The sequence below is a fragment of the Pteropus medius genome, unplaced genomic scaffold (genome assembly GCF_902729225.1).
Source record: "Pteropus medius unplaced genomic scaffold, Ma_sr-lr_union100, whole genome shotgun sequence".
NCBI lineage: Eukaryota > Metazoa > Chordata > Mammalia > Chiroptera > Pteropodidae > Pteropus > Pteropus medius.
Genome location: NW_024344240.1, coordinates 22,549,328 through 22,570,496, shown reverse-complemented (window position 1 = coordinate 22,570,496; position 21,169 = coordinate 22,549,328). Strand labels below are relative to the sequence as shown.

Sequence of the window (21,169 nt, the reverse complement as noted above, 5' to 3'; positions counted from 1 at the left end):
TCCCCAGCTACTCAGGCGATGAGACATTGGAACAGCTTGTTGAGCTCCCCACCCGATTTTTTCAATCACAGAATCCAGCAGATGCCATAGGCACTCGCTCAAGGGCAATCACCCTTTCTACTCATCCTCCATTATTTGCCAGTTCCTCTCATCCCCTGGGCTCTGTACCCTCGTCTTTATTCTGCAGGTACCGTCAGAGAATCTGGCAAAGTTTCCCAACTCCTTCCAAATATTCTGGAATTTTAAGCTCTGACAGACACTCCTGTTTCACCTTTCCTCTGGCTTCAGCATTTCTCTTCTTCCCTCCTGTGTTGATCTTTAATTCCTGTTTTAATCTTCCTCCATTTTTTTTTTCTTTCTCTTTACCTAAGCTGTGGGCCTGCCCTTTGTACCCCTGCACATGACCTCTACTTTCCCGTGCTTAAGTGGTCACTGACTGTTACCTAGGAACTATGTCATTGATACCTAGTGTCTGTATTCAGTGAACAACCAGTGAAAATGACAGTGGGCTAAGAGAAGCCACATCGAAACTTCTACCTTAGAATAAGAACAATGGCAAGAAGTACCAGCATTATCTTACAAGCATGTAGCATTTGGGAGGGTCTGTCCTGGGACCTGCAAAGAATGTGTTGGCTGGAGACTAACCAGAGATGAACAACCATATGAATAGCCACAGAAACCACTAAATATAATAATAGGCAGCAGCAATTACTTACAAGGTATAATGAAAAGAATACCTGTATATGGCTCAGTGGACAGTACAACTAGAAAAGGGCTCAAAGGTGGATGAGAAGCATGAAGACAAAGGGCTTAAGCAAGCAAGTCAGCCATGAGTAGAAACGAGAGGCGAAAATGTCCTAGGAAAGGTGGGAAGTAAGTTTAAGGCAGGCTGGAGAGATGATCTTAGCTCTGATTTGCCATCTCAAGGAGGGCGATGGGGCTTTTTGAGGCATGGCAGCCAGGTGAAGAAGAAAGACTGAAGATCATGATTGACAAAGTGGCTGGCACCCCTCAGGGGTTTCCAGTCCCCGTAGCTTCCAACACTCACTTATCCCCAACTATTCTTTAGGACCCCAGCAATTCAGCAACCCAGCTCATGAGACCAACCCCAGGTATAGGGAAAGAGAGGTTGTGGAAGGGGAGGTGTTGACCCAGAAGTGGCTCTGAAGGCCTCTGTACTGGGATTAATTGGGGTCTCTGAAGCTTGTGGCATTCAGCAGAATCTAGGATGTTCTGTGGAGTGGCATGCGGGGTATATGTGAGGGAGGGATGTCCACCCGTTTCCCTCTCAAATCTACTCTTAGAAGTTATGGTGAGAGAACGGGTCATTAAGGCAGACCCAGGTTATAGGGATCCCCAACTACACCTCACAAAAGGCTTTCAAGAACTCTATATTCATTAGGTATGTTGGGAGGGTATGGATGAGCAGTGGTGTTCATCGTTGATGACAGGCTGAGCTGGACATTACAAAAGTCCCCAGGCCCAGGAGGACGTGTGGATGTGCTATTGCTGTCCCCCAGGTCTCCAGGGCCTACCGGAGTTCAGGAATTTCAGGAGTCTTGCTTCCACATGTCTGGCTGGCCACTAGACAAGAGGGCCCCCTGATAATATTGTAGTCCTCCTGCCAGCAAGAAGGCAGCTGGTGTCCAGAGAGCAGAGCAGGAAAGGGGTGGATGGTGTGGATGTCCCTCTGATGGTCTGGGTCTGCCAAGGCAGGGAGTCTGTGTAAGTGCAGCTTACCGTTCTGCTTTTCCCTAGCCGCAGGCCAGAGTGTAGGCAGCTTTCTCTGAAAAAGTCCAATGGCCTCCTTCTTTCTGCCCTCCCAAATCTTGATATCAACCCTCTAAGTATCCCTTGCGCCTCTCACTGTGGAAGTGTCATCCAGCCTGAGAAGCAGGATGACAACACAGACCCTGGAGTCCTAGCTCCCAGCCCTGTGCCTCCTGTTCTACCACTAGGAGGCCAGGGGTAGTCTGACTTTGTGGCCTGGAGCAAGTCACTTCTCCCTGGGCCTCAGTTTACCATCTAAACATTGAGCGGGTGCGACTTGTCTTCTAATGGCCTGCCCAGCTCTGACATGTCAGGACCTCCTAACATGTAGGTAAAAAGACTGCCTCCTTTCCACCAGCATTCCTAATCCAGAGTGGGGAGAATGGATACATCCTGAGCCCCAGCGATTCCCTGGAGAACTCAGGAAATCCTCCTGCGCCCCTGGCTCTGGTCCTCCCCACTAACCCCACACGCACACCATGGAGAGAGGTGGCAAAGAGGGCCATTGAATAGAATTATAGATTTGTAACAATAAGGACATTTGGAAACTTTTTCTATTTGTTCTGTTTATTATAATTGTTTTTCATTGAGGTGAAATTCACATCAAATTTACCATTTAAAGTATATGATTCAGTGGCATTTTGTTCATTCATGTTGTTATACAACCTTCACTTCTATCTAGTTCCAAAATATTTTCATCACCCCAGAAGTAAACCCTGAATCCATTAAACAGTTTCCATTCTCCCCTCCCTCATCACCTGGCAACTATCAGTTTACCTTCTGTCTTTATAGATTTGCCTATTCTAGATATTTCATATAAATGGAATCACACATGAGGCTTTTTCTGGTGTCTCTCACTCAGCATGATGTTTTCAAGGTTCGTCTACATTGTAGCATGGATCAATACTTCATTCTTTTCTATGAATGAATAATACTCCATCCATTTATTATTTTATTCTAAGAATAATGGTTCCTAGCTTCATTTATGGAGGGTCTACAATGTACCAGAAATGTTACACGTACTTAACTGATATGATTTTATTTATACTCTAGTGGTTCCCACTGTGCAAATGAGAAAACTAAAAGCCTGAGGGAATAATAATAACCTTCCCAAAGGTCACAAAGCTGCTTAGCGGTTAACTAGGGCTAGACCCCTGGTACTGTTTTGATTCCCAGGTGCCTGCAAGGCTTGAGAAAAGTAGAGACAAAGAGGGAGTGGGGTAGAAGGCCAGGAGAAGCCTTGCTAAGGAAGATCACCAACTTGGGGTGCGACTGGAACAAGAAGCTCCCTCTCCAGCCACCTCCTCTCTGCCACCTCCACTGGGCCTCTTTTAGGCTCTCCTGACCCAATCTCTACTTCAGCAAAGGTAAGCACCTTTCTGACCAGTGTGATTTGCCTGCCTCCACTTTAGGCCACTTATCCCTGGCACCTCATCGTAAAAGCTGAGGCATCTGGGGTCAACTGCTGCTCAGGCCCAAGGCGCTAAGGTAATGCTCTGGAGGGACCACGCTGACCTTTACCTTGACTCTACTTCACTCTACTCCTGTTCCTCCTTGGAGGCCGGGTCAGCTTTCTCAGATCTGACTCTTCCATTCTCCGGCAGTAGCCTTGGCCTGGCCTCTGCTCCCCACAGCCCTTCGTGGGACCTGCAACCCAGCAGAGTTGCTTCTGGTATTTGCCCAGACATCAAATGGTCCAGGGAGGGTTGGAATTGAGGTTATTTTTGCTTAAGAAGCTTCCTGTACCTTGACCAATCCCAGTCTTATTCAAATGTGCTATGTGAGTAGAGGTAAATTCTTCTTACCCACATTTTTTACAGCACCCTTACCCCTGAGCAACGCCACCTCCCTCCCCCCCACCGCCAATATACACACCTTCTTCCTTCCTACTCCTCTTTCTGTCCCTAGGAACTGAATCCCCCTCTTCTCTCTCTGCTCTACCCACCCTGCAGGCATCCCACCTGCTATGAAAGAGCTCTCCAAGGAAGACAGATAACGATTAGATTTCAGTAGAGTCTTGAGGAGCCTGGGCTACAGAGGTGGCTCGAAGTTGGGGGGATGGTTGAGAGGCTGTATTCTGCAAAAGCTAGAGTCCTTCAGTCCCCCCAAAGGCTTCGTGCTGAAGGCACTTAGTTGAGAACACATGAGCCTGAAAGTCTGTGTGCCCGCCATGGTCCTCACCCATCTGGAAGGTTTTCTAGGTGTGGCCAGGTCTTCTCTTTCTCTTCCTCACTAAGGTTCTGCTGGGTTGTGCCTTGGAGAGATAGTGGAGGGGCAAGGCAATCCGGTCCTCTATCAGGATTTGGTAATTCCTCACAAGGTCCTGGCTCAGGGGTGCACTGGGCAGCAAGGCCAGCTTTAGCACCTTCTCCTGGTAATGAGGCAGAGGGTTTGGGCAGGGCCAGCTCCTGGCAAAATCATTGGGAAGTGGGTTGGGCAGGAGCTGGAGGCCAGAGGGTTCAAACCTTCCACCAGCCGAGACGTGTCGGTACCTGTTGGGGGGAAGGGGTGTGAAGAGAACAGGGAGGTCAAAGGAGAGAACAGGCATGGTGGAAGGGGTGAGAAGGGAAAGCGTGATGCTACCTTCCACAAGCTAGTGAGCGATTGGGCTGTAGGGAATCCCTTCCATCTCTTTCCCTAATCGCATATTGATCTATTCCAAATGGCCTGCACTCTCCATGTGTGTATGGCATTAGGCTGAAATAATTGTGTTTATAATATCATTATCCAGATTCCAACTATCCTTCAAGTGCCACCTCCTTCACTAACACAATGCCAGCGGGAAGAGCGAACTCAGCACAAGTGCTCTTCTCACCCCTTGTGAACAGGATGCTATCCAAGAGCCCTTCCTGCTCTGACCTGCTGCCTTCTGACACCTGGTCTGTTGACTCCCTCTTCTACAGGCCTGTAGCATTAGGTTCCACAGTGGGGAACTGACTTTTTAAAAACCATAGTTGAATAGCAGCAAATTTCCTGTGGCTCAACATGCTTTGCACCTAGTTCGGCAGATATCCATCTGTTTGCTGTCTTTGTTTCATACCAGTGGTTCTCTGGCCTGGCTGCACATCAGAATCACCCTCAGCTTTTCCAAAATAATAGCTCCCAGGCTGCTCCCCAGCCCAAGTAAGCTAGAATCTCCCAAGTGGAGCTCAAACTTCAACATTTTTCTACAGAGGCTCAAGTGATTCTAATGTACTACTAGGGTTGGGAACAGCTGGGTTTATAGGTAAATGTTCTGTTTTCCAGCAAGATCACATGCATCTTGAGGCTTAGACCTTGTCTAAGAACTTAAACAAATTAAATTAAATTAAATTAAATTAAATTAAATTAAATTAAATTAAATTAAACAAGTTTAACAATTTAATTTAACCCCTTACAGAGCTGCTCACAAGGAATGACAGGGCTGCGTGGGCCTTTGCTTTCATCACTCTTTCTTGTTCCCACCTGGAGAACTTGTACACATCCTCCAAAGTCCACTCAAATACCTCCTCCTCTGTGAACAACAACACTTTGAGACCCATGCCTTTGAAACTTCTAACAACCCTGCATGGAACCAGGTACATCTCTAATACATACTTGAGGGAAGTGAGGCTCAAAGAGTTTAAAAAAGTTAAGGCTGTATATAGCAAGTTTGCAGTGGAGCTACGCAGAGTCTAACCTAGACGTGCTTGACTCCAGAGACCACGCTGCTTCTGCCGTCACACACCATTTACTGTATGCTAGGTACTGTGCTGAGCTCTTTTTATGGCTAATTGCATTTTTCTTGTGCTGCCTTTACAGAACATTATATTGGAAGTGGCTGTGAACTTGTCTGATTCCCCAACCAAACAAGAGGAGAGTAAGAATGCAGCTCTGGAGCCGAGCTCCCTCCGTTCAAAGCCTGGCGCTGTCACTCACTGGCTGTGTGAATATGAGCAGATAGTTGACCTGTCTGTGTTTCAGATGCCTCATCTGTAAAATAGGGTTGATAATAATAGTATCCATTCAGAAATAGTAGGAAGATTAAATAATATAACTAGAGTGATTAGAACAACATCTGGCACTATCATTTGACTGAGTTTTTTTTTTGAGGAACGATCTAAATCTCCTTCATTTTTGCACACCTAGCGTTGGCACATATTAGCCATCAATGATCTTCATTGTAGCGATGGTAGAGAGAAGCCAAGGTCCTGAATAATTTTCTCTCAAAATCTCAAAAATGCCAACTGTTGGCATTTTTTTTTTTTTAAGATTACATATCTCCACAGCCTCGCCCTCCAAGAACCCTCGATACTTCTGTTAATGCCCTTGGGATTGACATTCCGTCCTTACTTCTCTCCCCCTTTCCGGCCACTTATGCTCAGTGCCTGGACTGGACCCAGTATGGCAATATCTGTGAGTTCCCACGACGAGCAGCGAGGGGAGAGCTGCAGGGTTCTCGAATAGCTTTTTTCACATTCCTATCTCTGCTCACATGTCAGTCTTCTAGCTCCTTCTTTTTGCCTTTCTGAAGAATCCCTACCTTTCCAGTCTTCATCCGTTTTCTTGCTCGGGGGGACGCTCCAGCCCACAGCAATCCTTCTCTCTCCCTTCTGAATTTCTGTAATAACATCTGTTTTTTTTGTTTGTTTGTTTGTTTCCTGCTTTCACTTACTCATTAACCCACTTCATCTTCACCCATTGGTGTTTACCATCCCCATTTTATCAACAATGGAATTGAGTCTGGAAAAACTAAGCAATTTGCCAAAGTGATGCAGTCTGGATTTTAACCCAAGCCTCTGACTCCAGCTCTCAGCTCTTTCCATTAATAACTGACATCCTTACAACACTCATCCTCTGTGTCACTCTTTGGGCTCTTAGCACCTGGTCTTGCATTGATAGTTCTACTTCCAAGTATGTAGATATCTGCCTTCCTTAAGCTCCTGGAGGGCAGTGACTGAATGACATTTCTCAGTATTCCCAGGGCCTAGCAGGTGTTAAGTATATAAACTTGTATCCCTCTAGTTTTATGGAAATAATGGAGGCCCTCCCCTGGCTGTCCTTCCCTTGCCTCCAGCTACATTCAGAAGGGGAGTTTAGTTTTCAGGTGACTAGGGGTAGAAAGGTTAGAGTACCAAATTAGATATCAGAAAAAGGAAGCAGAGAGAGGGAGGGGTCACCTGAACACTGCTTGGTGGGTCAGCTCACTGAGGAAGGAGCGCCTCTTACTTCTTGAAGTTCTTTGGGGGCAGGATGTTGCCACTGGTGTCTAGAGGAGGTGCCCTTGCTTCACTCCTCAGCTTGAGTTTCTCCACTTCTCTTAGTTCCTTCACTATACTGAAAATCGCCTGGTTCTTCCTATTCGCATCCAAGAAGATAGGAGTATAGCTGATGAAGGTCAGAAGGCTGTTTCGACCCATCCAGGAGGGAGGGGGGATGAGAGGTTCTGCTGGGGGTCGGCAGTGGGCCCTGGAGTTCGTCAGCCAGCGCCAGACATTGCTGTCATAGGGCCTGTCGGGCCTGGTGGGAAAGGTGGCTGGCAAGCGCCCCACATCAAGCCATGTGTGAAATCCCCAGGTGTGCTCGGTTGCCCCCTTCCAAGGGTGGATTAGTTGTTGGTGCACCCTGGACTTCGTGTCTGTGCGGGGTGGCAGCTTCAGGGCCAGCTGGTGGTAGGCTTGCCGGGTGAAGCCAGGCAATTCCCAAGGCTTACTGGGGAGGAGGAACTCACGCTGAGCCCGCGTGTGGTGTGCCGGAAGGGACTCGCTGGCCTGGAACATCTACGGAGAGACGAAGGGACTCTGGTGGGCACTCTGCCTCTCCTTCCCAGGAGGAGCCGCAGAGGAACAAGCTGCCAGCCTCCTCCAGACCCAGGATTCTCATCAGGAAACTGACAGCTCGGCAGGGAGCCATGTCCGCGTTCCACCCTGCCAGTCAGAAGTTATGACTATTCTGTATTATTCTCATGGACTTCTCATCTTTTGTGCCCTTTCCATCAATTAGATTTTGGTTTGATTTCCCACCCACTTTCCTCAAGGAGAATTCCTCCACTCTTCACTCCTTATTTAAACACTTCCTCTCTATTCTGGTGCCCTCACATTCCTGCTCAGGAACTAGTGCTCCTAAGAGGGCCTGAGGAAATCCTGAGAGAAAACACCCCTCATAAAGCAAAGTGTAGAGGGACATCTTTCTTCAGAGAATGGGGCCTGGGTATTTTTCTACCCTGGACTCTTCCTATTACTTGTTTCTCTGTCGTTGGTGTGTTGCCTTCACTTCTCATTAAAATGCAAGCAAGTATAGAAAGCATCTAGAATGTTGGTCCCTCCCCTTTTCTGCACCCTACCCCCCAGGAAATAAACAGTAGTTAATATGTATTGACACTGTGCTAAATACTTATCCACGTGTCATTTAGCCCTCATAATCCTATGGGCAGGTGGTGTTATGGTCCCCATCCCAAAGATGCAAAAAGCAAGACATGCCAAGGATAAATAACTCACCCGGAGTGCCAAGAGAGTAAGTGGCAGAGCTGGGACTTCGACCATCAGTCTGCACTACTAATATTATGCTCTTCGGAAATGCCTCTCCCTTCAGTCCACTCCTAGGACTTTTCTGGTTCCCAAAACTCACCTGTTTCTTGGGCCCAATCACCTCAGTCATTTCTTTGTGACCACCCAGTAGGAGGGCCTATAAGATGATATAACCAAGCATCTCTTCTCCTCTGTTCTAAGCTCTATGTTCACGGTATCATAAGACTAAGAGAAGAAGACAGTGGAGGAGAGTTCATGGGCCTGATCTGCCGTCCTGGAGAAAGCATGGTTCCCCCCCACCTCCCCCAGCCTCCACCGCCCGCCCCAGTGGAACAGCCACTAGCCTCCGAGATGGGGCCCTGCCCCCTACCTGCAGGAAAGGTTTTCTGGTATGGGATGGATCATTCTGCCCTCTGAGTGATCTTCCTCGGTTACAGGCCATTCTTCTTCTGGGCCTGATTGCCAGGAGGGGCAGCTTTGTAGGGAAGACCTTACTGGCAGCATTGTTTGCTGCCAGGGTTGCTATGGCGATGCTTCCTGGGTGGTGACGCAGGGAGGAGGGCTCATCAGTCCCTTGGGCCCCTGATAGCTTCAGGTGAGACAGCCAGGAGATGGGACTCATAAGTTTCTGACTGCAAATGATGGTAACAGGATCTGTTTCTGGACACTTGCCAGGAAAGGCCTGGGGAGTAAAGCAGAGCAGCTTGGCTTCCAGGTCTTGGGTTGTGGGCAGAGGTGGTCATGAGGCACCTGTAAGTGGGCCCATCCTTTGCTAATGTTCTGAGGTCTGCCCCTATGTAGGCCTTTCCCTTACTGGGGACCGGCTATGCAGGTACAGCACTGGAAAAGCTGCCAGTTTCTATGTTAGAAAGGCTGTGCCTGTGCAAGACGTGGGAGATGGCCCTGCTAAAGCCCCTTGCACTCTCCAGTCAGTACTTCATGTTGCCTTCAGGCCTTGCCTCTTGCCTGTGACCATCTTCATCATCACCCACTTTCTTTTCCAGCACCTCCTTATGCCTTAGGGAACAGATACAAACACTCGAGACCAGCATTTCCACCCTGGATTTTATTGAGTAGTAGTTACAGTAGTGTTCTTGAGCTGGCTCACATGCATGTGGTGAGCTGGGGTCTAGGGTGGCTCTTTGCAAAGCGGCAATACGAGATAAGGAAGCCAGGCAGGTCAGGGCCCTTTCAGCCTTCTCAAGCCTTGGGCCAAGTTCTCGTCAATGCTAGCCTCTCTGGCATGATTAGGGACATTATCAGAGAAAAATCTCATGAGCGCGTATCTGGGCACCCACACCCTGTGCTTCAGATGCATCCATTCCCCATCCCCAATTCAACTCTTGACCCATGTAAGAGACCTTACCAGGATTACTTCTTGCAGGGAAGTTGATCTGGAAACATGGGGAGGGATGTAGGCGGGAGGGGCAATAAGAGGGATCCTGGCAAGCAGATCTGCTTGTCTGGGTGCCTACAGTAAAGAACCCTTGAGGTAGGTACCTTGGGCCTGGAAGAAACTGTGCATTGCAGGTCCCCCCTTCTCTAGGAACTAAAAGCAAGGAACAGAAGCAAACAAACCACTGTCATCCTACCCACCTCTGGCAGTCTCTAGATAATGCTCTAAGAAAATAAGCTTACGTTTATAATCAGAGGATAATTTGGAGATTATTATCCTGTAAGGAGCAGGGAACATGAGACTGCTGGGCACAGAATGTAGTTTGGGGAGTTCCTAACCTCTTTTCACCCTTGCTTTTGCTATGCGCACCCTTCAGCTCTAGCAGGGAGAATGAGGAATCAGATTCTCTTGGGGAGCACAGGGTAGCACAGAGAACAGTCACCAGGGCCTCACTGCCTGCAGAGAGCCCAGTGGCAGCTCTGGTGTAACGTGTGCCTTGACATAACCAGGCAAAGTGGGGCTAAAGGAGCGGACAGTCTCTGCCTGCTGTCCTTAATCAGAGCCCTTGGACAGCCCAGCCACACAAGTGCCTTGAAGAGTGGGCAGCTTGAGCAGCTAGGGTAAGGTCAGGTCTCTACCGTAGCTCAGGAATGAACTGAGCCCAGCTGATGTTGTCAGAGCCTAGTGGGTCCTCCTCCAGGCCGGGGAAGCTGATGTCCAGCAGGATCTTGCTGAGGCTGTCATTCATTGTGTCCAGAACTAGACCTTCTGTCAGGGAACGGTTGGCTGAAAGGCTGGCAACCTGTGGCTCAGGGGAGCCTGGCTTGGGGACCTCCATATCTGAGGGGGAACAGCCGCCAAAAGGGTCAGAGGTGAGGTCAAAGGGCTCAGAATTGAGGAGCTCTCGGGGTGAGTCAAAGAGGGGGATACTTTTCAGTGGAGTGGTACTAAGATCTGTCAGCCCTAGGGAGTCAGGCAGGGGGCCAAAGGGACCTTGGGGGGTTTGTACTGGGCTGAAATCGAACTCCCCAACTTTGGCTGGGGGTGTGAGCCTCCAGGATTCGGGGGTCAAGGGGAGGACTGATTTGCTCGGGGTGGAAGAGATAGGCAGCGTCTCCTTAATGGGTGTCTTAAAAGGTCCTCCGTCCCCCTGGGAGTAGCCAAGCTGGGAGAGGGGCGCAGAAGACTCTGAGGGGAGAGCGAACTCTGTGGCTCGTCGCAAAGTCCCAGGACCCTCTGAGAAGAGCAGCTCGGGCTCATCCACACAGGGAGGCAGTAGGTGCTGTTTCCTTCGAGACCGGCTCATCTCCCTCCTCTCCCTTCGTTTAATCACGAGCATTTCAGAGACACACTGGGCTGGGGACTTGAGCCCACTGTAGGACTTGTTGGGCTTTGGAGTGGGAGAGTGGGACGAGTCCTCCCAGGACTGAGATGGCTCCTCTTTGACAGACGGGCATGGCGAGGGCCACTCTTCCAAGGGCGGACTTTCGACCTTGATGGGCCTCTCTAAGTGTGGCGTTTCCTCCCCAGGCTGGATTTCTTCCTCCTTGATGGGCTGAGCGGGAAGCATAGGAGACAGCCCTTCTCCAAGCAGGAGTTTCTCTTCTCTCGCTGGTCCTGCAGCAGGAAGAGGGGCTACCCCCTCATCAGCTAGCAGCACCTGGAAGGGAAGCAGGGACAAGGTGGAAGGAAACTCTTGAAGCCTCGAGATTCAACCCAGTCACCAGGCGGGACACAAGATCGTGACTAAAAAAAGTGACATGCTGGTAATGATCCTCTTTTTGTCTTTTTAAAGTCTTAAAAAACTATTAAATACGAGAATATATGGTGAACGTGGTAGTTCAATTTCAGGGGGAAAAGACAGAGCATTTAATATGGTGCTGGCATAATTATTATCTATCTGAGACAAAATAAAATTGGATGCCTATTTTATACCATATACAAAGACAAGAGAAAAATTAAAACCATACAAATCCTGAAAGAGAATCTAGGAGACTACATGTACAATCTGAGGGTGGGGGTGACCTTCTTAACCAAGACTGGAAACCCAGAAGCTGTAAAAGAGAAGAGAGACATATTTGACTATATAAAAATTTAAAATCTTACTGTGGTGAGAGACACCATAAACAAAGTTAAGAAACAAACAACAGAAGTAAAAAAATATCTTCAGCATAAAAGACAGAAGGTTAATATTTTAATAACAAAGAACTCTCACAAATTATTAACAGAACCTTGTAGAAAAACGGGCAATGTCCATAAATAAGCATCTCACAGTGAACAATCCCAGAAAAACGGGCAATGTCCATAAATAAGCATCTCACAGTGAACAATCCCAAGTGACCAAATATAATGAGAAGTTGTTCACATTTACTGGTAAGCAAAGAAAGATGAAATTGTTTATGGAGATATCATTTATGCACATTAGATGGGTAAAAATTAAAAAGATTAATAATACCAATTGTTGGCAAAGACACAGGTCTTGTCATATCTTGCTGCTGGAAATGTGAATTATCAGGTTTTTTGGAAAGCGATCTAGCAATATTTAGTAAATTTTAAAATACCTCTTTAATCAGCAATCTCATGTCTGGGACTCTATCCAACAGAAATAAAAGCACTCGTAAGAAACACTTGCAAAGGTATTTATTGCAATGTTGTTCATAGGCAAAAAAACTAGAAAAAAAATGTGCCAATAAAGTGGAATGGGTGGAAAAATTATGGCATAGCTATACCATGGACTATTATGTGGCCATTAAAAGACAATGAATTAGAGCTATGCCAAGTGACTTGGAAGAATTTCCATGAGGCAGAAAAGTATATGTAATGTGATCCCATTTTCAATATTCTGTGTGTTGTGCTTATATAAAATGGCTATGGCTATATATGTATGTCTATCATACTAAGAGCATGTATGAAATATGGAAGGAAACATACTAAACTGTCAACATGGGTTATCTTGGGGAGCAGGGGTGATGTGAGTGAAGGTGGGGGGAGGGGAAATGGAGGGGAGGCAAAAAAAAGGGGGAAAAAGACTGCATTAAAACAAAAATAATATAATGCTACAATCACATTAATGCATATATGTAAAATTGTATATAGTCATGAGTATAATTTTATGTATATTTAAAAACTATTTGCTATTTCTATCTCAGTGAAGGCAGGGGGGACCTTCTCCCTACCTTGTTACAGGTCAGCTCCTGCTCTCTAAACCTTCTCTAGAGGGTTAAGTCCAGACTTGGTAGTCCATTGCAATATGGTCTTTCTTAACTTATCCTTGTCGCCTTCCCCTCAAACTAGACCATGATGTTCAATCAGGGGTGATTCCACCCCAATGTTTGGAGACATTTTAATTGTCACATGGGTTAGGGGCAGGGGGTGCTCCTAGCATCTAGTGGGGAGAGACAAGGAATGCCGCCAAACATCCCTCAGTGCACAGGACAGCACTCCGTAGTGCACGACACAGTCCTGGCAGGTGGCAGTGTTTTCTCTCACTGCTCGCCCTGACTTTTCTTTGCCACTCACAGAGCTACATGCTTTAGCATCCCCTGAGGATGGTGAGGACACATGGGTGAGGGGCCGGGACCATCCTGCCACTGTACATCTGTGTGCTAACCGACAGCCAGCAAAGAATTATCCAGCCCTAAATGTCAACAGTACCGAGACTGAGAAACCTTGAGCTAGACTAACCCATTCACTCCACTATTGCTGGGTACAAACTGGCATTTCCTGCCTCTATACTCTCTCCACATCTGCTTATCCAAATCCACTTCTTTCTACTTCCCTTGCAAACTCTTCCTTAACCATCTCAGCCCATCTATCATAATCACTTTGTCTGAATTCTTATAAACTCATCAGGTATTTATGGGCTGTCTGACCCCATTTACACTGTAGTCCAAATTCTTTCTTAGCTTTTATAATGCCATTAAGTTTTACTTTGTATTTATGCATTGTTGTATTTATGCTTCTCAAGGAACTTAGCAGAGTGTGTTGCAAGCTAAAGGTCCAAGACGTTTAATCCTCAGAGAAAAAGAGAAGCCACTCACCTTAGGGGCAATTCGAACCCGCTTGCTATGGCGGGCAAGCTCTGAGCTCATGAGTGAAGCTGCGAGGGGCAATGGCACCTTTACCGAGGGCTGTAACACCAGTGGCTGGTTCACTGGGAACTGGATGGGCACCAGGTATGAGCTGACCCGGGGTAGGAGTGGCTTCATCTTCCGCCCTGGGAAGAAATAAGAGAGATGAGGGGCAGGGCTCCAGCAACGCACCCCTTCTCAATCCCAGGAGCTGTGCTCTCCTCTGGGTTCAGATCCCTTTGAGCTGGGTATAGAATCCCGGAGTCTGATCCCCTGAAAGTATGCCTCCAGAACAAGCATTAGGCCTGATGCCCACTCTTCCATACTAACGTGCGCCCAGTGGGAGTTCAGTTTTGATGGTCACATTCCGGCGGAGCTCAGGATTGGGTCGTTTCTGCTGCTGCGTGTGGCAGATAGAGAAAGAAACCTGGGTTAATAAGGTGGGGGAGAAGGTGGGAGAACCCACTTGCTGCTCTGGTACCATGCACTGAGCTAATCGACAGCCCAGCAACATAAGCCGCTCTGGGAAGATGCAGGTGAGCACTGCCACCAAAGCCTAGTGAAAAAAGGTGGACATCACATAGATGTACGGTGGCAGGATGGTCCTAGCACCTCATCCATGTGTCCTCACCACCCCCAGGGGATGCTAAAGCATGTAGCCCTGAGTGGCAAAGAAAAATCAGGGTGAAAAGTGAGAGAAAACACTGCCACCTGCCAGGCCTGTGTTGTGTACTGTGGTTGCTGCCTCACACCAAGCCCAGAGCATGTCCTCCTGCCATGCCTGCTCTGCTCAGTGCACCTTCATGAAGCCCATGTGACGGGGGAAGAGAAGTGGGCATAAGCCCTCCTCCTGGGGAGGTGACGTGGCAGTCACAAATTTTCTCACTCCCAGAAGCTCAGGGTACTCTGCATTTAGGGCTGGCAGCCACATGGCCACAGGCTCCCTTCCCCTGCTTAGTGTCTTATCCCTGTCCACTAAAGCCATGCTGAGCAATGAAAGAAAAAACAAGGTCAAGCCCCGAGCCAGAGGGAAAGAATCTTACTGATTCCAAGTGCTCGGGCGATTGTGGAGACCCTGGGTCCAGTGGCTGGTGGCGGTCAGGCAGTGTGGGAGAGAAATAAGATGAAGTTACCACCAGCACGGTCAATCGCTCTGACCACATTGGGAAAAACAGCTATTCCTGACTGATGCTGAGGGTCGCCCTGGACAACTGTCCCTCCCACGAGAATGGTTATAGCTAGCAGCAACGAATGGGCACTCTGAAATCCCAAAACAACTGCTTCTAAAAAGTTGTTCTGCTGGCTTAGTTTCTGGTCTCCAGCCTAAAGAAGGGCTTTTTTAAAACAAGGTTTCTCAGACGTTCTCTGTAAGAATCACCAGAGATGCTGGTTAAAAATACATTATTTCTGGGCGCATCCCAGGCCCACTGAATCGGAAGCCCCAAGACAGGGGCCTGGGAAACCATATTTTAACAAGCATTCCAGGCAGTTCTTATCCACAGGGCAGTTAGGGAAACACTGCCCCGGGAAGTCCTCTATTTGGATCAGAGTGGTCCTCTCCATGGCTTAGTTTAGCACTGAAGTGTGTCATTTGGTATTTGTCAACTGTACTTAGTTTAGTGAGTTATATGCAAATCTCTTATGGGCTGGCTGGCTTCTAACTCTGCCTTGATTCAATAAGATCAATACAAAGATGACTTGTTTCCTTTTGAGATAGATATTATTACCTCAAACTCTAGCCCCATTTATAAGAAACCAGGACACTCACCTTAAACACCTGGTCCAAGGTCAAATAGCGATTGGCACTGGGGTGAATGGTCCAAAAGGATACCTTGCCATTGGCAGATGTCTCTCGAACAAACATGTCATGGAGAGACAGGTTGTGGCGAATGGAATTCTGAAAGAAGAGAAAGACAACAGTTATCAGCTATTTTAGCTTCAGAAACATCACCTATGATATTCCTAAGGGGAAATTGGCCTCAGGTCTCACCCGCTACCCAGAACAGGCTTTGTCAAGTGTCCAACTGACTTCCTCGCTGCAGAGCCGTCCACCTCAGCCATAAACCCATCTACCTACTGGGATTAAGGCCGGTGCCATTCTTTAGGTTGGTGTTAAAGACATTGAGAGCTGTCAGGTGCTGGGAAAGAGGAGTGAGACTGTGAAGCAATAACTGATAAGATAGGTGAGTAAAGAAATTAAGAAACTAGGAAATTTAGTTGAGGTAAGAATGTGAAGTTAAAAGTTCCACTGTGGGGAGAACAAAACAAAAAACCTTTGGCTTGGAGTTGAGCATCTGTCAGAGGACCTGAGTTGTGGCTCTGACATCATAGTATGAGTTGCAATGACTCCCAGGCATTGTGTTCCCATGAATAAAACGAAGAGAAAATCTCTGCCTTCTAGAGATAGTATGTGACATTAGAGATGAATCATGAGGCTCGCAGACAGCATTTTTAAAAAAATATCTTCTCACAGAGTTACTTAGTCACTCCAGCTACTGTTCAATGTAGCACAAAAGTGGGCTTAGTGCTACATTGAACTCACCATAAACCTTAGGCAGTGACAGGTGAAGTGGCTGTAGAGCTCTTACTGATGATTTTGCCTAGATTCAGCAGATCAAGTCATAACCCAAAAGATAGTGTAGACAAAATGTTGGGCCAGAATGACCTCGACTTTGATTGTTATGGGACATAGTACCTTCCAGCCTGGCTTGGCCATGTGCTTAAAATAAGGGAAGTGGTCCTCAATCCAGGTATAGATGTCTTTCAAGGTCATGCGCTTCCTCTCCGTGCTGTTGATGGCGAATTGTATCATGGCCATGTAAGAGTATGGGGGCCGCTCAGACACAGAGTCCTGCCAGGATGTTGATGCTCCTGGGGGCTCCTCAACCTGAGGGTTGTAAGAAGCCAGAAGGAGAGAGAAAAGGGAACGACATGGAAGAGATCACAAGACCTCCTCCAGCCCCCCTCAAAGAACATTCCGTAGAGAAACTATGTAGTCTATAAAATCACATTAGAAACAAACTCATCTGAGACCACTTTTCCACAGAGTAAAAGTTTAGGATTAGGAAGGGTCTTAGAGATGATCCAGTCCAGTCTCTAAAGAATGTAGAACCACTTCTCTGTCTTCACTCGTTTTGATGAAGACATTGCCCAATAATAAGTGGAAGTCTGGTTTTTGCTAGTTAAAACCTCTCAGGAAAGTTTGGGTATATATTATGACTCTTAATGCACTAATTTCACAGTAAAACCACACCTTTTTTTCAGACCTGGGGGCCAAGAGCGACCTAGGTCTTAGTCGGAGTCCTACTCCTGATGTGATGTGAATAAACTCATCTCTTTTCAATGTTTGTGTGAGAGAAATATTTCCAAGAGTACGAGACAGATAAATGTCTGCAAAAACACATTTGGCTAAGTCGTAGGCAAGGATCTGAGCATTCATATTTTAAAGCATTGAGCTTTATTATATTTATATACATATTTATAAGTTTATATACTTAAATATAAATTTATTATATCTATATATTTACATAAATAACTTTTAAAGTACACACACAAGTTTTAAGTGAACAGCTCAGTGTTTACTTATGTACACATCCATGTAAATTTTCAGTTTTAAAAGTTGTGGAATGAATCATTAGAGGGTATATACAACAGAATCTAGATGTGTGGCAATTGTGAAAAACAAGCCCAAGCCACACAATCGGGTCAAATCAATCTTGATTGCCGGGGAAGTATTTAAAATTCACATCTAACTCACTTTATTTGCTATTAATATATCTTCTAAGAAAACTATCTGGTTAAAAATGCTATATTCCTTTCATACTGTTGGGATGCCTTTTAAAGTTTAAGTGGCTATCCAAACTAAGACCCATTATTTCCTGAATACTTACTAGGGGCAGAGTATTAAAAGTGCTGACGGAATACAGTGAGCCAGAGGAATCTGCCCTCAAGGAAATTTCCCCACAGATGAAGAAGAAAGATCCTAGGCAAAAAGGTAGCTCAAAATTATACAGAATCGCACTAAGTGAAGTGTTAATACTAGAACTTGGAAATTCTGCTGCACACACCACTTGATCCATTTCCTTTCTTAGATGCTCCCTGCATGGGCTCTGATTTCCCTAGAGAGTGACAGAACAGTTCACCTTAACCTGACTCTGCTCCAGGTGAAGATTCTCCTTTCCCTCCATCTCTTGCTTGATGCTGCAGGAGCCCAGTCCATCAGAACTCATCTTTCCAAGCCACTGGATGTTGGTCAAGCTGTTGTCGAGAGTACAGCCTGCTGCCTCACCGCCAGCTAGAGGAGAAACAATCCAAGATGCCACTTAGCTGCCTGATCTGATGTCTGGTAGGCTCATCAAAGTTGGTGGTTAGGGATCACCTCTCCAAGACCTCTACCCTTAGGGACAGGGAATACATGCCAAATCTATTGTGGCTCTCAGGTACTCTGTCCCACTACAGATATCAAGAGAAATTCAGGAGCATAGTTCAAGTTATATTTCAATCTCAGCCACACTGAGCCTTAGAGATTAGTCAAGGCAACCTTACAAAAGTTACTGAGTATCTGCACAGAGAAAATCACTTTTCCTTATGATTCGGTTTTCTCCTTTATTAAGACGGAGAAAGATTCAATGGGAAGGATAAATAGAAATAATAGACAAATTCTTTTCTAATATAAAGGTATTAGAAATGCCAAATGATAATTACAACCCTTTGGACAGTGCCCAAAGGATCTGGGTCAGAGTTTCAGAATGAAGAAAGGTAAGACTTTCCCCTGGTTCAGGCTTGATCTAGCCTATCTATCGTAGGTATCAACATGACTGACTGTAGTCCTTGCCACCAAAGGGGAAAGGTTGGGCTCCTCACCCCTTTGCCTTGTAGACCACATACCACAACTCTCCCATTTCTGCCCAGGAAGGGCTCCAGGTGGTCTAGGAAGATTCACATCCTTAGCTGTAGGCTTTGGTCCCAGGGTCTCGGTGAGCACTTCTGTCCTCTTGGGATCATTGCTAGTTTGGGCTTGAGGCTGGGGTCCTGGAGCGTGAGTAGGGGCTCCCCCACAGCTGATGAGGATGAATTTGTTGGGCCCATTACTGCCACTCTCTTTTCCTTTGGCGGTCAATGCTGTGATGATGTTCTGGATATTGGCATTGTTGGGGATGGCCACCACTTGGGTGTTGGGCATGGTGGGGTGGTTAATAATCTTGATCCCAGCTGGAAACTTGCAAGAGTTGGACTCTGCCACCTCTTTGGAGGCCTGCACTTGACTAGGCCCTTGCTGGGCAAGGGGCCTCTTAGACTCCTCTTCTGATGTTTTACCTGGGGCATTTTGAACAGGAAGGGGCAGCCTTCGTCTTTTGAGAATCAGTGGCCGACGGGGGCTGGTTTTCATTATGAATCCGTGCTTTCACTCTCCATTGAGAAGCACAAGCATGGACCCTGGAAAGTGTAAGGAGCAGCAGGATGTCAGAGAACTGTTAGTTTATGAAGGAGGTTCTGTTAGAGAGGTGTTCTTCCTATGACCAGGAACATGAGCCCACAGGCCCAGGTGAATGCACCGTGGGCCTTCATAAAGACCCCAGACAATAAGGGGAAGAGTACTACTGACAAAGAAGCTAAAGCTGAAGCAAACAGAAGCAATATAAGTGGTGAAAGTGAGACTGGGTCGAATGTAGGTCAACTCAGCCAAAAATCTCCTGGAAGCTTGAGAATGTGTGGCTACAGAAACAGGTGGGAAATATACAAAGACGTAGAAATGTCTATTATTGCCTACTAGAGTACAGATCACGGCAATGACTGTAGGAACAGGAATGCTCGAATAGGAGTACAGTTGGTAATTAGGAGTCCTGACAAAACTCTGATCCCATAATCCATTCTAGGATAGAGCCTTTTATATTTTTATATCATCTTAGTTTATAAATAAAAGGATTAGTGACCATAGAATCAGAGAAGAAAGGCAGATTGTACTACTGTACTATTGCCACTCAACTGAAGAAACCATCCCCAGTTCACGGATAAAAGGGAAACTGCTCAATCCAAAGACCCATGGTAATGTTGTGCAGATTGTGCACTACATAACAGTGAGGGATGCCATTCATTTCGCAGGCTATTATCCGCGCATTGATTTTTTTTTTTTAAAGTACGTTTTTCTTTCACAATTTGCAAAATATTTATATAGCGACATTTTTTATACTTGCATGCGCTTATTCATATTTTAACTTTCTAAGCATGTAATTGTATTACTTAATTTCTTTCCCATAACCTAGACTATAGTGCTTATCTCCTGACTACTAAAATGTGCTGCCATCAATATGCTAAGGTGGTTTTATAATGTTAAAAAAATAGTTTTACCTTTAAAAAAATTTGTGCTTTGTTGATTTTAACAGATATATGGAATACTCTATCATTATGTAAAATTATGTAATCCTATTTAGAGGTACTTTGACAACAGAATGGGCTGTCTCTTTCTTTAGGACATTTGATATCTCCCTAAAAATGACTGTCACACTCATGTGACATTTGCCATCTGCTTCTAGTTCACAGGCCCTCTCCATTCTGCCTCCTCCCTTTCCTTTATATCTAGGTTTCCCCTACCTTCAAATCTCAGTTTTACTTCCACCTCGTATTTCTTCAAGTCTCCCTCCTTCTCCCACCAGTCAGTAGATACTATTATTCCCTCCCCAGCCCCAAAAGATATCTTTCTGATCTAAGGCCTAATTTTCCTTTCTACTCTCTGACCAGCCTCTTCCTATCATTGCCAACACTTTATATAGCCCAGGAGACTTCCAGAGTGACTCCTCTGACTCCACCCCCATACTGACAAGAGAAAACTTGCAGGGTCCTCAAGAACCAGAAGAGTCCTTTAAGATGGTGGAATGGAGATAGTGTGGTATAATGGTGAGAGCGCCTGGATAAAGGGGAGTGTGTGGGCAGGTCTGTCCTTGTCTTAATGCAGAATCAGTTCGATCTTCATCCTAGCCATAGTATGCCTAGGAGAGTAGGCCACTCCAACCCTCCGGAGGCTCTGGGCAGAGGTCAAACTTCCAGGGAAAGTCAAGGAATGCTTTGAGAAAAAAGTGAGGACAGGCCAGGGGGTCGGATGCAGAAAAAATTTGCACCCTCACTCAGACTTCCTCCATCCCAGGTGGCCCCAAACCTCCATTCTTGTCCAGCGCCCTGCAGCTAGACCCCCTGACCTCGGCACCCGAGACCTTGCTCCCTGACTCCGCCAAGGCCCGACCTCAGCCTCCATTCCTCAGCTCCCGCTCACCTCCAGACTGCAGCCGCCGCCGCTGTTGGGCTGTGGCTCCTAGGGCGGGTTCCGGGCTCCTCCAACCTGGGGACCGAGCCAGGGTCCCGGACAAGGACTCGCGCCAGGCCGGCCGGGTCCCCGGCGGTGCGGGAGGGGTGGGGAATCCCGGGGGATCCCGGGAGGGGAGGGGGTCCCAGGC

General features: G+C 46.8%; 2 protein-coding genes across 11 annotated transcripts; both read right to left on the bottom strand.

Moving 5' to 3' along the window:
* Positions 1-3,093: 3,093 nt before the first annotated feature.
* Positions 3,094-9,185, bottom strand: TEX52 (testis expressed 52). 2 transcript variants are annotated; one of them, XM_039869158.1, is made up of 3 exons: positions 8,626-9,185; positions 6,958-7,508; positions 3,094-4,262 (listed from the first exon to the last, which is right to left on the bottom strand). In XM_039869158.1, the coding sequence occupies exons 1-3, from the start codon at positions 8,875-8,877 to the stop codon at positions 3,968-3,970; spliced, it is 1,098 nt and encodes a 365-aa protein (XP_039725092.1). In that variant the 5' UTR covers positions 8,878-9,185; the 3' UTR covers positions 3,094-3,967. The 2 variants fall into 2 exon arrangements, 1 of the variants encoding a protein (XP_039725092.1); XR_005654139.1 differs by having other exon boundaries at positions 4,194-4,262; positions 6,272-7,508.
* A 121-nt stretch (positions 9,186-9,306) lies between these two features.
* FOXM1 (forkhead box M1) lies at positions 9,307-21,146 on the bottom strand. 9 transcript variants are annotated; one of them, XM_039869140.1, is made up of 10 exons: positions 20,989-21,145; positions 18,585-19,157; positions 17,864-18,015; positions 16,417-16,608; positions 15,490-15,618; positions 14,765-14,809; positions 14,052-14,118; positions 13,692-13,867; positions 11,622-11,705; positions 9,307-11,311 (listed from the first exon to the last, which is right to left on the bottom strand). In XM_039869140.1, the coding sequence occupies exons 2-10, from the start codon at positions 19,108-19,110 to the stop codon at positions 10,286-10,288; spliced, it is 2,397 nt and encodes a 798-aa protein (XP_039725074.1). In that variant the 5' UTR covers positions 19,111-19,157; positions 20,989-21,145; the 3' UTR covers positions 9,307-10,285. The 9 variants fall into 9 exon arrangements, with proteins under 9 accessions (XP_039725074.1, XP_039725073.1, XP_039725075.1 ...); XM_039869139.1 differs by having other exon boundaries at positions 14,052-14,121; positions 20,989-21,144; XM_039869141.1 differs by having other exon boundaries at positions 14,052-14,121; positions 18,609-19,157; positions 20,989-21,143.
* Between the last annotated feature and the right edge of the window lie 23 nt (positions 21,147-21,169).

Excerpts from the sequence above, each read along its gene's own strand:
- TEX52 (XM_039869158.1), bottom strand. The coding sequence starts at position 8,877 with ATGAGTCCCATCTCCTGGCTGTCTCACCTGAAGCTATCAGGGGCCCAA. Across the intron at positions 7,509-8,625 it reads CCAGAAAACCTTTCCTGCAG|ATGTTCCAGGCCAGCGAGTC; the intron begins GTAGGGGGCAGG and ends GTCTCTCCGTAG. Across the intron at positions 4,263-6,957 it reads CCCCCAAAGAACTTCAAGAA|GTACCGACACGTCTCGGCTG; the intron begins GTAAGAGGCGCT and ends TCCCCCCAACAG.
- FOXM1 (XM_039869139.1), bottom strand. The coding sequence starts at position 19,110 with ATGAAAACCAGCCCCCGTCGGCCACTGATTCTCAAAAGACGAAGGCTG. Across the intron at positions 15,619-16,416 it reads TGGCCAAGCCAGGCTGGAAG|AATTCCATTCGCCACAACCT; the intron begins GTACTATGTCCC and ends CTCTTCTTTCAG. Across the intron at positions 11,706-13,691 it reads GGGTTCGAATTGCCCCTAAG|CTTCTGGGTTTCCAGTCTTG; the intron begins GTGAGTGGCTTC and ends TCTCTTTTACAG.